This window comes from Corvus hawaiiensis, chromosome 2 (genome assembly GCF_020740725.1).
Source record: "Corvus hawaiiensis isolate bCorHaw1 chromosome 2, bCorHaw1.pri.cur, whole genome shotgun sequence".
Classification (NCBI taxonomy): Eukaryota; Metazoa; Chordata; class Aves; order Passeriformes; family Corvidae; genus Corvus; species Corvus hawaiiensis.
Window position 1 is genome coordinate 24,800,922 of NC_063214.1, and position 15,182 is coordinate 24,816,103.

A 15,182-nucleotide genomic window follows, 5' to 3' on the forward strand; every position below is an offset into this window, starting at 1 on the left:
ACCTTCCCCTTTACTTGGCACAGTAACTGGAATCAAAGATATGTTTACTGGCTGTTTCACAGAAAGAAGCAAGATAATCACTTATAAAATCACTTAGCTTGGAAAAACCTCAAGACCATCGAGTCTAACCACTACCCAGCACTAAAAAGTCCACCACTGAACCTTATCCCTAAGTGCCACCTCTGCATGACTTTTGAGCACCTTCAGGGATGGTGACTCTACCACTTCCCTGAGCAGCCTGTTCCAGGGTTTGATAACTTTCAGTGAAATAATTTTCCTAAGATCCAATCTAAACTTCTCCTGGCACAATGTAAGGCCGTTTTCTCTTGTCCTTTCAGGTACCTGAGAGAGTGATAAGGTCCCACCTGAGCCTCCTTTTCTCCAGGCTAAACACCTCCAGCTCCCACAGCTGCTCCTCGCAGGACTTGTGCTCCAGACCCTTCACCAGCCCCATTGCCCTTCTCTGGACACACTCCAGCACCTCAGTGTCTTTCTTTTAGAAAGGGGCCTAGAACTGGACACAGGATTTGAGGTGCGGCCTCACCAGTGCTGAGTACTGGGGTACAATCACTGCCCTGATCCTGCTGGCCACACTACTGCTGACACAGACCAGGATGCCATGGGCTTTTCTGAAGCCATGTTTGTTTTTCCACAAAACACACCTGTTAAAAGAAGTGTTGGTGTACCTTATTTGACATTCAAAAACCACTCTTGCTATTAAAGCATTGGAAGAAACATATAAAACAGGCCAGAAAAAGTTATTCCAAATATGATGCTAAAGCAGAATCTTTCTTGAGCAGAACCTGTAGAATTTTTGTAATTTGCAAATGGCTTTACATGAAGATTTTTTAAATGCAAGTAAAAGAGATGCTATCTTCCATACCACTCAAAATTGAACGACTATTTCTGCATTTTGTAGCAAATTTCATAGACAGCTGCAATCTGCCATACCTGGATTTATCACATGCGATTTCATACACTAAGACAAGTCAATTTAATAACCTGCTCCTTAGGGCCAAAATTTTGTTTCTCCCCCATTTCCCTCTCTGTCCAGTCCCAACTGCACTCCTTCCACTTTCTTTATGCATCATTCTGACTAACACTGGAGGTAAGCACCAGATAACGCAGTTTGCTAATCTGGCAAAAAAAGTAGCACAGCAGAAGAACTGGTATTTTGCCAGGTTAGTGCATTGGATGGCTCACAGTAATATATCTGACAAGCACCAGAATTGGAGCAAAGGAAGTGTCAGGACTGTGCAGCTAAGCTAAAGGAGGGGACAGAGCAATGCTTCCACTGTCATGTGTTAGTGAGTCAGAATAATGTTTTGTTTGCCTAGGTATAAAATGGCCACTATATTTTCTGATAACATGGATAACAAGCAGCTATGCCTACTGGACAAGCCTTGCATGGGTTGCAGATGTCTTACAGTTTTGCTCAAGCAACTAACAGTGAAAACGAAGATTTGCATGCCCCACAGCCTGCATCCGTGACAGTATGGAACCTGTAAGTCTAAAGAATATGTATTAATAACAACAGCAGACCACACTATAACACATACAAAAACGTATTACTAATTTAAGCCTGCTTGATGGTGAATAATTTTTTCAGTGGTGTGGAGGCCATTCTGGACCCAGTAGGCTGTTTTCTTTGCCCTGGATTTAAGACAAACTTCCTCTCATTTCATGATAAGCAAAGATGGTAATAGCTAGAGAAGAGGTTTTTTTCAGAATTTCTCATTGTAACTGACCACTAAATAATCAGCAGTTTGATAAAAAAAAAAAAAAAGATGTTGTATTCTATGTGTTTGAAGTAGAGAGCTCTAATGGCTAAGTGCAGCTCTGATACAATAAGAGAACTCCAAAGGAAAGGACTCAGTGACTCCAAAAAGTACTTACAATGAATTTTAACAAGCATTTGTCAGCTGAATAAATGACAATATAGAAATATGCATCCTGGAATCTGAGCACAGCATGCCACTTCAAATCTCTTACTGGAATAATCATTGTTAACAACACTGATTTTAACCTATTTATTCAGACTGAGAATGTAAAAAACCCCCAGACTTCTCCTTTTCCTCTGAAATCAAGAAGAGACATAAGTCTGACCAAGTATCTTAATTTCTCATCTCCTTGTATGGTGATACAGAACCTTCTCTGGCAGCAACCAGAGACTGCACACTTGGTTTTACTGTGTGTAGTGTCAGAAGGTTCTCCAGACAGGGACTAGAGAAGAACGATATGGAGACAATAAGAAAAGGAATTCAATTTCATAGCCCCTCTTCAACTGAATGTGTTTTCCTGAAGCAAGGATATTCCAGGTAGAGTGGTACCAAGCAATGATCTGAGCAATGACCAAAGGTATGGGAGCTGGGAACAGGCTCCAAACAGGAAAAACAAAACCTCAAAGGAAAAATAAAATTTGCTGTGTTTAGGATAAAGGAGACAAATGACCAGATGCCATAGCAACTGTTTCAGGAGTGGGGTTTTGGCCCTTTATTTGCAGATTTTGTTAGCCTGTGTTGGTAACAGGAAGACACTCCATCACTGATTCGCAGTGCAGTCTGATTCTGTGGGCTGCACCTATTAGGATGCAGTACCCAGCAGTCATCACTGTAGGTAAAGCCTACAGTTGTTTGAAGCTCCTTGGGAAGCCCACAGAGGCTGCTAGGATCAGTAGAGCACAGCGACAGCAATTCCCAGCGCTACAGAAGCAGGAGCAGTTGCATCTGAGCACCCTGAAAAGAAATCTAGGAGAAGACAAATTGGCTGCCATACCAAAATGAACTTTCATTTATCTCTGCATTCTAATGGCAGCTTATGAATAATATGCTCTATTGCAGGACAATTTAACATAGTCAGCTTCAGTACTGCTGCTGGTTCGTGTGAAATGATCACCTGAAGGCCTGATGTTAGACATTAATTCACAACACAGAAGTACATGCTTCTTTGTTTTGTTTTAAACAGCTTGTCTTTTGAGACCTGTGAACTTGTGACCACTAGAAATTCCAATACTATGAGAATCTTTTAGAAAGACAAGGAAGCAACAATACCATTATGCAACTCAGACTCATCACAGGAAAACTTGTTCTACATCACTGCATGAATACTAAACATAAATTCACTCTTCCCATCCCTTTGTGTTCCCTAAACAAGAGAGTCCGATCCAAACCAGGTCCCTTTGGTGTCACCAGTAAACAAACAAATAAATAATTGGGTGAATTTCTCTGATGGCAGCCAAGTAGTCTGTCCTTTCACTCCATCAACAGTACTGTTTAGAAACACCAACCAACCACAGTGTAATTAATTCCCTTTTTGTTACCTGGCATACTCGTGGCAGAATGAAATTGTGCAGTTCTGTTAAAAAGTATTTTTACAGGATACTGTGGAAAACTTAGAGCCACTAAAACCTATATTTTCCTTAGTTTGCTAAAAAAGAACCCATTATGAATTGTACTTCCAGATGTAATACTTAGTCTGTTACATCTTGACTTGAATTTTATTGCCCTATTTCAACAATTACAAAGGTCTGCAACAAGACTGGCTTAAATGAGTGGTGTTCTGGTGGTAGTCTTAGGATCTGTTTCACTGCAAAGTTATTAGTCCACACGTAGGTTTTTCATGTAATATGTTCTGTAAAACTTAGAGCCAAGTGGAGAAACCTCAGTTAAAATGAATAAATGAGTAATTCTTTTTATGGCACCCTCTGTCTTCCGAGCTGTTTCCACTAACTCAGGGCTCAATTAAGCAAACCAGGCTCTGTGTGACTAAGCTGAGAAGCATTTATGTTATGACGAATCTTCAAAAAAAATCAAAATCCCTGGTAATCCTGATCCTCTTGTTTGATTCAGATACTAGAACTGGTAGAAAGTTTTCCGTGAATGAGGCAGGAGTTTGCTAGCAAAACAGGAGCAGAGATGTTAAAAGGAAGGACACTTTGAAAAACATTCTCTTCCCTTCTGCTACCTCTTTATAATCTATTTTTATAGAAGATACATAGAGAATTTTATATAAGCTTAGGGATATAGCTGTTTTTCCTCTTCATGTTCCATTCCTGTGGCAGGAGACATGTAGGTTTAAATTAATTCTACATGAACCTGTATTAATTCAGGTTCTATACCTGAATTTTCCTCAGAGGAGGGACTTTTAAAGATACAGGATGCCTAGGCAGTGACAGCACTGCTCCTAGAAAAGACAGATTGCTAAGATGGAAAGAAGAGGTGGACTCAGGAGTCAGTTTTCTGCAAGGTCTTCTTCCTACTTTTACCATGAAATTCCCAATACCCTCAACTCTGAAGGTATCAGTGAAGTGTCCAGGGACAAAGCCCCAGCTTTTTAACCTTGCATACCTCTACAAAGAAGAAGAAACTGTGACTACTAGATTTGCACTTCCCAGAAGTGCACAAATTAAAGGGAATTTTCTTCTTTGCTTTCGAACAGAATATATTCAATCTACTTCACACAAGTAAGAAATTAACAGCGGAACTATCAAGGCAAAGCTTGTCACATAACTTGAGGTTTAGTTGAGTGTAGAGGATTCCTTGTGGAATATAGGATACCCCAGGAGAGCTTGGGCATCCCAGGGCTGTTGCAGAAGTACCCCTGACGGGGCCTCAGGCTGAAAACAGGCTTGCAAGGCACCTGCTAGCTGGCAGCCTTGAACAGCCTTGGGAAAAGGTATACACTGGTCAGCTCCCCCACTGCTTAGAGGCTTTCTCATGGGAAAGGGGTGTGAACTTTGGGAAAAAAGTATAACTGGGTGTAACCGAACAATAAACTGGAGCACGATGCTCAAATCGTATCGGTGTTCGTATCGTGACTCTGGCTGAATTCCCCTGCTCCCGGGACACCCCCCCGCTACAGTTGAGTCTTATGAGAAATTCTGGATCAGACAGAAACTGAGGCTTACAAAAATGCAACTGTTCACACCAAGAGTACCCAAAAATGGAGGAACCAAAGTTTTAGCAACATTACATGAAGCGCAGGCTCTTTTTCCACAAGGAGATTTTTCTTTACTCTGTAACCTCTCTTTGGGTTCATTGCATTTATAGTTACCGTGGGAACAAGGATAGCAAAAGAACCATTATATTGCCATTTCATACAGCACTGTCCCCTACTTTGAACACATAATTTATTTGGCTACAAAAAGTTTGTAAAAAATATTGGTTTATTAGTTCTGTATCCTGTAACTTTTAAACCTTCCTGTAATATTCTTTCTCCTTTTTTTCCTTGCTTTATATGTATTTTCACCAAACTGGAATACATTGGAACCATGCCAAACTAAGAAAATTATGTAGAGAAACATTTTGAAATACATCACATTTAAATATCCTTTTTTTTTTTAAATATAAGTCTTCAAATTTAATTACCTTGTAATTAAGTTTATTCTGTGTAGACTTCTAACTTTAAAATCCTACTGCATTAAAAACAACATATAAATTGCAGGCACTGAAGTACCTTTATAATTAATGAAAAGAAATAGACACTTTTACAGTGCTTCACCTTCTCCTCTGGGAAGAGATGAATTCTGTCCTAAAATCACTTATTTCCCACCATTCACTTGAAAGAGTCTAAATAATTTCATACATAACCATCTAACTGCAATCTAACGTTGGCTAACTGCATTGCAGCAATGAATTTATTTATTGCTAGCACAACATTCACAACTTGCTCACTACCACTTTGCTGTCCACTTTTACTTTCCTGGCTGAAAAAGATCAATTCTGTTTTATCTTAACCAATATATGCCAAAACCATATGCAAAAAAATCAGAAATTTTTCTTTGAAGCCTGGTTAATTCTTTTCTTTAGGACCTGGTTAATTCCTCAACAGCACATCCTTTTCCAGTCCGTCTCGCAAAGCAAAATGAAGTAGAACATAACAACTGTAACCTTACCTGAGCACTTGCAGAAGATAATTCACATCCCTGTATTACAAATACATAGAAATGGTGCAAATTCTGAATGAGAAAGGATACATTCGTATGGCTCCTGTTCTTGTTCCAATTGCCAGGATTTTCTGAACTGGGTCAAAAGCTAAGGCAGTGGGTAGGTAAGGAAAACCATGGCGAACCGTCTGAAACAGAGCAAACGAGCAAAGTGACTGCACTGCAACCACAGGGAACAGCATGAATGTTTTATGTTACACGTACAAGAAGAGAATCTATGTTTTTCTGAACACTGTAGCATTTTCAATACATTTCAAGAGAAGTATTAAAGAAGATACAGTGTTTTGAATACAGAGGTGAATTTTGTTCACGTGAATTTCCAGTTATGCTTTAAGGTCAGTAATATTTTTAAATGGTTTTATTGCAACAAAGTGGATTGCTAAGTGTATGTTTTTATACAACTGGTATATACTGCTGAAGTGGTATACTGAAAGATAACCTCAATATGCAGGGCAGCTGAACTGTAAACTGAAAAAAAAAGACACATAACATGCTTTCAAAACACTGTCAGAAACCTCAGCCTCAAAAGAACAGCTCTAGCAGAAAGAAATGGAATATGTCCAGGGGAAGAGATCCAATAAACCAATAAACTGAATTGAGTCTATGAGGTAAAAACCCTTAATATCAATTTAAAAAACAAAGACGCCAGAGAAGATGTTCTCAAAATGAGCAACTGAACCACTCACCCTTTCTTAATCTTTGTTTATAATACTATGCTTTTAATTCTAATTTTTGCAGCAATACTTTGGGGAATAAATAAACTGAGCATGATACAACACATCCTTGAAGACTGTCTCAGTATTTTAAGTTACCTTAACCTGGAGGTTATGACCAACATGACTTGCCCAATTCTTATGAGGAAGCATCTGATGAGGGAGAACACTAGCATAAGAATAAAATTGAAAATAAAAAAACTAGACTATAAAAACACACATAAAAATGAACTGTAATTAAATTTGTATGTGTGACTGCTTACCTAAAACTGGTTACAAAATACTAATTTTTTGGTATAATAGTAATGGTTTATATTATTTAACATAATAAACTCTAGGACTGACTCTTTTTTTAGTAAGCGGTTGGGATTGGAGAGGAAGTACTTTGAACAAATGAAATTTAACTTTTTAAGCTATTTTCCTCTTCCTTGAAATTATCTTTTTCAAGAACTATGTCTGCTGAAGCATTCAGCAGTCCCTGTGGAACAACTTCAACAAAAGGGGCTCCTTAATTGCAGACCTGTTGAGTAAAAGGCAGCTGATGATTCCACAGCTGTATCACTCCAACTCCTCCAATACAGCTGGAAACACTTGAACTGATATTCACAAGCGGTTTGGGAACAACCAAATGTATGTTTTTCAGCAAATAACCACTTCCTTAAAAGAGATCTTACTTGCTTGTATCTTAATTACTGCTGATAAGGGAAGTTGTTTAAAGAATGTCTAATTATTAGTTTTTAGGCTGAAAAAACCCAGAAGCATATGCTACTTCAGTAAGCTGTAGAAAAGTAACTCTCTTCTTATGTTAATGTAGGCATTTATCAAAGATCTCAGTTCTGTTTCTGGTTTGCTTTGCTTTGCTTTGTGTTTTGGGGTTTTTTAACTTTCTCATCTTCTTAAGTGTTAGGACTACTCAGAATATAAAGTTTTTTACTCTGATACCTAAGCTGGGACCAGACATACACCACAGAAATGGTTTTACCTCTCATATCACAAAAATATCAGGAATTGTGGATTGTAGTATTTTCTAGTGTGTTGAATATTTAGCATTACTAATTTCCTATTCTTTGGAAATATCTGTATTCTGGTGAACAAATGTTCTTCCTTATCAGCAAAAACCCCCATCTATTCCACCAATTATCTTTTTTTAATTATTAATTTTAGAAAACCTCTCTATAGTAAAGTTTGAATTCTGATCAGTTCCAGCCACAGTAAGCTTCTCTGATTAGCTATGACTGGAGCTTTCAGTACTATTTTTAAGATCTAAGAATGCAAAGATAAATATTTTTAAAGACTTATTTGCATTCTTGCCTACATATTTAGCTTCTGCATTGTATTTTCAGTATTTCTGCAATCTAAAGTCAGACTTCCCATTTGGAAATTTTAATTGGGTCCAGTATTTTAGACAGAACTAGGTTTTAAAAGAACAGTGATGTACATCTTTTCAGGATCATAGCTCAGTAAAATTTTTGAACTCTAGGATTGGCTCAGAAGTGCTATTTCTATTTTGCAGCCATTTTCCAAATCTGAGTATTTTGACTAATTCCAGTTGGGAGGTTTTTGTGAATGCAAAATTCTGCCATTTGTAAAATATTTTTAAAAACTGTTGAAATCTATTGAACATCCAAGTAAATTACACTTTTCAAGTAAAATATTTATATTTATTAGGACTCTAAAAGAACACAACCATTTTGGAAGGAAAGCCAAGTTATACAGTACAAGAGTTAGGACAGAAAAAAATGTCTCTATAACTGAGGGCTTGACAAAAATCAGAGCAGCCTCAGAAATTATTCTGAAGATCAAACCTATTCAACAAAAGAACATGGAAAAGCTGTAACACTCCAAACTCCCAGATTCTCGTCCTCAGCTTTGGTCCAAAAACCCTTCTATTTCCAAGGACAGTGAGAAAAATTTACATGAAAAGCTAGCACTTGGAGTAGACTTTTCAGCTGTGCATTGATACAGCTTATGTGAACGTGTGAAAGGAGGAGTAACAATTCTAGAACCGTGCCTGAGCTACCTTACAGCATTTACTAATACAGATGAAAGAGAAGGCCACAAAATTAGCTTGATCCTAGGGTGACCAAAAAAAAAAAGTACATTCCTACTTAATCTGAGTTGTGTCCAGTAGGAACAACATAGAACAAAACTATCAGTGGTGCTCAGAAATGCAAAACAAAGTAGTTAGGGTATTTTTCCAAAATTAATCTCAACAGCAGGCAAAAGCAGAAGTATACTTAAAAATCAGTCTGTGTTCAAAGAAATATAGGGCCTAACTACCCCAAATACCCCAAGAAAGAAGCTGCCAAGGAAAAAAAAGGGAGGAAAAAAAACCAGACAGCAGATGGAGCCAGGACTGCTTTTCTCCACATTATCCAGCTTCCTTTTATGTCTCCTTTTTGGGCACGCTTTCTCTAGAGGCAGTCTGTGCTCCCTAGGACATAGAGTTTCTGTGCAATATGCAAAATAATTTATTTGAAACAGAACAATTACAAATGCAGATAAAATTTCAGCATAAATCTTTGTTCAGCTTGGTTATTCTCTTTTAAATTCTCTTTTAAATAATTTTAAGCAGTGAATTGCATGTATATATCATTAAAGTAATCTTTACACAACCAATTTACCTAAATTAATAGAGGAAATTGATTATTTGGTCTTGCTAGTAATCTACCAATGAACATTTTAATATCCTGTACAGAACATAATGGTCTTTTTCAGTCTAAGATACCATGATATATTTCAGTAGCTGGAAAAAAAAAAATGCACTGCTACTAATATGCAATACCCAGTATAATTGTTCACATGGTGCATAATGCAATTCTTCAGTATAAGAGTTTTTCTTAACTTTTGTTCTGTGGTAGTTTATCTCAGACTTCAAAGACACCTTTTTAATAAAAGTGATTATAACATTCTCTAAATAGCTCCAGAAAATACAGAACTAGAACAAATTTTAAAGTGTATCAACTAATAAATTGATTTTATAGTCAAAAGTGTTTCTGTCAATTTGTATAAACTTAAAATTTGTAACTTTTCGACTAATATTTTAGAGATACGCTGTTTCATTTAACATTTGACAGCAAAAGTGATTTACTTAGGTAAATAATTTTGAGAATATGTACATTTGTTAAAATTTAACTATGTAGTCTAAACCTGTGACTCAGCACTTAGAGTCTACCTTCAAATTGTGACCAACACGCCACATGCAAAAATGTCATTGAAGAAGTAATTGAGTGGTTTACAAAACAGAGGATGAAGTATTGACTGAAACCTCTCCAGCCTCTTACTCAGCTATGTAGGAAATTAAAAAATGTGAATGATTACAGCATTTTCACCACTTCAATACTATTTTTAGTACTGTGGTACTCCAAGATTGTAGTGGTAAAAATGAGTGCTTATACAAATGAGCTGCCATGTATTATGTCTCTACAGACCATGACGCCTCATTTATGGATCTCTGTGTCTGTAATCTCTGACTGGTAAGACTGATCCCTTCTCATGAAAAACGGTAAGAGAACAAGATATCAGCAAGCTTCCAACGTAAGTAAACAATGCAGGAGAGATAAATTTTTTATTGGTTAAATTTCCATTTTTTAAAAGTAATACTTTTTGTAAAAATCAGAGCGTAGCTAAAACTTTTCAAACCCAAGTTATTGATTGCTCTCAACCTGTATTAGGAACCACGGCTTCAGAGCACGTTCACAGAATATTCTAAAAAACTACCTTTTTTTTTTTTCTTAGATAAAGATACCCACACATAGTTCTTTTCCTTGGCGTAAAGCTAGAAAGAGTCATCTGGAAAAAGCCATTTACAAAAGGGACTCTGGACCTGTAGATTGGGAAGGCTGATTGCTGTCCCTGACAAGATGGTAAAATAAAGACTAACAGAGCACACAGATAAAGATTGTTGCAGAAGTCAGCAGAGTTTCTTCAATGGGAAATCACATCTGACTAGTTTTCTCTAATTCTATGAAGCTGTCAGCATGCAAGTAAATAAAGGGGATATGAATATACATAAGTTTTCCAAAAGCCTTCCAAAAACATTCCACAGCAATGTATTAGAGAAACAGAAGTGTCATGGGACTGAAGAAATTTCTTTGTGGACTGAAAGCTGGTTAAATAACAGAAAACAAAGCATAGAATTTTACAGATTTTTTTACCATGAAAAAAATTCACAAGTAGAGTTCTCCACACTTGGACCAATTTTACTCATTGTCTTTGACAACCTATAAAAGGTAATGAACCCTGAAATCTCTGAGTTCATAGCTAATAGTAAGCTCCTTTGGATAGTGAAATTCAGTACTCCTGGTGACCAGCTCCTGAAAGACCTCATTGGAGTGACTTAAGTGGGCAAGAAGTTGATAAATGAGCTTCAGCATGGACAGATGTAAGATAAGACATCTAGAAGAAAAAAAAATCTTAACTGCATCTGCACAGTGCTGAATTTGGAATTACCATTTACAACTCAGCAAAGTCATTTTTGGGCATGGTTGTCATTCCTCTGAAATATTTGGTTTAATGTTCAACAGCAACCCAAAAAGCCAAGTAATGTTAGACATCATGAGGAAGAGCATAAAGAATAACACAAAGGGCATCATTCTGCTGCTATAGAAAACTTGTGTGAGCTGTATGTGGGGGAATATGACTAAGACTTACATAAACAAGTGAGTGGGCAAGCTAAACATATTTGGCAAAGCCATGGAGGCATTCAAAAGAAATTAAAGATTAGTTTGAAACAGAAAAAAAAAAAAAAACCAAAAAACTTCTTACACAATAGGTAATGAACTTCTGAAATTTGCTGCCATAGGAGGTGTTGAAGGCTGACAGCATCAGAAGGCTCAAAAAGGCATTGGATAAATTCATTCACATGATTGATAAATGGATTTTAAAAGGACCAGCTAAAGATAGGCCCTCTGACATGTCAAATCCAGTGATGGTGGATGACGGGAGATTGGAAAGGGAATGGACTGCAGAAAATGATGTAACTTATTACCCTCCCTAAGTGACAATTCCGCTGCCACTGTCAGAGACTGACTGCTGGGAGATATGGACCATGGGTTTGTCTCAGCAGGGTATTTCTTATGAGCTTATTATCCTCGCCAGTAGCAGTGAAACAGAGAGGAAGTAAAAGGAGATCAGTATTGGTGGAGAAAAATACAGTAAAGAAGAAAACATGGAAAATGTGGGCACAAAGAAGTATTACTGAAATAGGAATACTGGGTCAGGAAGAAAAGATATGCATAGGAAACAAACAAAATTTCGTAATATTTCCATACACAAACTTTTGGCATAAAATAGTAATACTTCTAGCAGTAGGCAAATTTGGTTTGTTTTTTAGTTTTTAAATTATAGAACTTACTTTGTCATAAAAGGTCACTTAATTAGCTATGGTAGAATTTTGAAAAAATAGCTGTCCTAGACATAAAGCAGACTTCAAATACAGCCTGAATTTTAAAAGTTTAGTTTCACAAATATCATACACTGATAATTATATGAAAAATAAGAGAGATTTTACAGTATTTGAAATTAACTGCCTTCTATATTATACATTTTTGTACAATGAACATACGAATTTTTTTTCCGTGACAAAGGTCTCTGCAGATACTTCCAGGATGTGTTTTTCCACTGTCATTTTCACTTCCGCAAGCTAGATGTTAAAGACTATTAAATAAGGATGGTTGTATTTAGATGGGGTTCATATAGATACAAACGGCCAAGCTAAGTAAACCACAGGGGAAAAATAAGGCCTTCTGAATTTCAAAAAGCATTCTCTTCAGGCTTGTTCTTTGAAATACACTGTAATGTATCAAAAATACAAAATTAATATAATTTAGACAGGAAAATCCACAAATAAATGAAATTACGTTTGTCCATGAGCTTCATTATTCCCAGCTCAGGTGAGGTTGGAAGGGAACTCTGTGGACTATCTAGTCCTACCCCTCCTGCCCAAAGCTAAAGTAGTTGAATTTTAATATCACTTTCTTTATCTATTTAGATCAGTGTAGCTGTGGCAAATCAACTGCCTGGCAACTACACCATCCTGCTACATCTACCACAGCACTGAGTTACAGCATAATAAGTTACAGGGTAATACATGGATATAACCATCCTAAGGGAGGCATTATGCCCTTTGGAGAAATCCCAAGTCCAAGGCGGAACAATGTATGCAAAATTCTTTCACCTCTTCCCTTCCTATTCTTTCTAAAAGAACTCTAGCAAGTTTAAAAACAAACAACCAAACCAAAAAACCCAACAAAACCCAGGCAAATATAGAAAAAGGGAAGAAAAATTGAGACCACAATGAAGAAATTGCATCCATTGTACAGTAAGTATGCCATAATGTACTTCCCACTATTGCCATTTAAACTGGCAAGAAGAAATAGGGCGTCAGCCTATGGAGAAATGCCTTGGACGTTCATAAAACTCTATCTGCCCTTGGCTTTAATGTAAAATTATAAAAAAACCCCAACCCTAAACTACTGATTGCAAAGTTCGTTTTGGCCTACCTCCTTAAGCAAGACTTCAGTCCAAATGGAGAATCTTTATAATCAAAGTAATTCAGACAGCAATTCCATTGATTTTGTTGTTGCATCGTTTAACTGTATTACTCTAGAACTTGAGACAGGCTGGTTCAGAATATCATCTGCCTGAAGGAGATCTGCTTTAGGGGTACTTACAAGAATTGAAAAATCACTCAACTTATCTGATATACCTGAAAGGAAAATATTTTGTCTTCACTATGACTGTGGATGCAGAGAATGAGATAATTTCATAACTTTAATGAGAAATTAAACAAAAACAAAACTGTTTTTATTAAGTTTATATCAGACCAACATAGCGATAATGCCAATTAATTTTGCATGACTTCCCATTTTTGGATTTCTGAAACTTTGCTACTTTAGGCTGATTGTGTTCTGTTCTGTTATGGCTGATTGTGGTTTCTGGTCTGAAGCAAATGCTTCTGTTGCTGCTTTCAGAATATTTCAATTTTTTTAAAAAATCATCCCTATTTAGGGATTTTAAAAATTTTGCTGCTGTGATAAAGTTCTTGAAGGGTGGGGGGTTTAGGGAGGGGAATGGCAGGAGAGGAAGCTACAGAAACAGTGTTAAAACTCTACTTTGATTTAGAGATAATCTGTATTATTGGTTTATTCCCATGAAAATCTGTTTTGCATTGTAATTTGGTATTCTTGTATACAAATGCTATTACCAGATTTCATTACTAGCATTTACAATGTTGTTTACTATTTAATACTAAGTCATAATTGATCTTCTCCTACCTTCTTCCTTTACACATGCTGTATGCAATTTGAAGATTTTTTTTTTCTGATGTTGAATTGAGAATTTAATCTGAAAATAATGGCCAGCATCTCATCTCACAGAGGGTGAAGATATATTCCAAATGAAATTGCGGTATTTTGTGGCAGGGTTTTACCCTCTCAGAGCAGTGAAATCCAGCAGATCTTGCCCATCACTATCCCACTCTGCATTGCCCATGAAGCTACCAAGGACACAGCTCACAGACAAAAATGAAGACAGTACAGCCAAGGATCATAAGAATCAGATTTCTGTTTACATAACCACAGGCCACTTTTCCTGCCTTTGCCTCATTCAGGGAGCATTTAAAAATATATGTAGGGACAAACAATGAATAAAGTAGAGATCTCTGGACTCAGTAAAATTAAGTTCTATCCACAGCTACAATGGAATGTATCTGTAACACAAGTGATGGTGGACAGCTGTAACTGAGAGCACATCTCCTCCCTTAAGGGATACAATAGATGGAACAGGATGAATGAAGCAGAGATGAGCATTCATTAATTTATTATTATTTATTATTTTTGTGATGTCCAGTGGATATCTTCTTCTCACAGGAAGAACACACAGAGAATAGCATCCATCCTCCCAATATGCTGTGTACTGTTCAAAACAAATGTGATGGAGGACAGGAACAAAATGTAAGCAAACACTTCAAGAAAATAAAAAGATGCAATAAAGACAAGATTGCCTCACACACAGACATAACTGGATACTAGCTGAATAAGGGACCTGATTCCTGAGTGTCTGACCTCACAGCATTCTTACATAACAGATTTTAGATAAAACGGAAGCAATTATTTTTAATTTATTGGATTCAAAATCTGCAAAAACACATGCAACCATATACACATGAATCTACATATATACCACAGAATTCAGTAAGGCTCCATCTGAGTACATGCATTAATCAACTCAAAGCCTTGAATATTGAGGTTGGGTTTTTTTCAGCACTATATACAACTTAACTTCAAAGGAACCATAAAGAGTGCACCTCTTCAGACTTTGACCCTAGCTACAGGTGACAGATTGTCTCTAGTACTTTTTATTATTCATAGCCTTTGCTGGTGATCTGTTAGGAATGGACGCAGCACTTCACAAAGATAACATCTTATTACATTTGAGCATACTTACCAGCCATCTGTACCTAATATTGCTTTCTCTCCCCAGACACACATTACTTATACTTCTAATCCTACAGTCCTCTAGTT

General features: G+C 36.8%; 1 protein-coding gene across 8 annotated transcripts in view; it reads right to left on the reverse strand.

The window, feature by feature from the left end:
* Positions 1-15,182, reverse strand: part of STXBP5L (syntaxin binding protein 5L) — a 190,453-nt gene that overhangs the window by 167,050 nt on the left and 8,221 nt on the right. For all 8 annotated transcript variants that reach the window (XM_048293886.1, XM_048293888.1, XM_048293892.1 and 5 more), the window contains exon 2: positions 5,975-6,072. In XM_048293886.1, the coding sequence (XP_048149843.1) occupies positions 5,975-6,072 (98 nt within the window). The remainder of the gene's footprint in view (positions 1-5,974; positions 6,073-15,182) is intronic.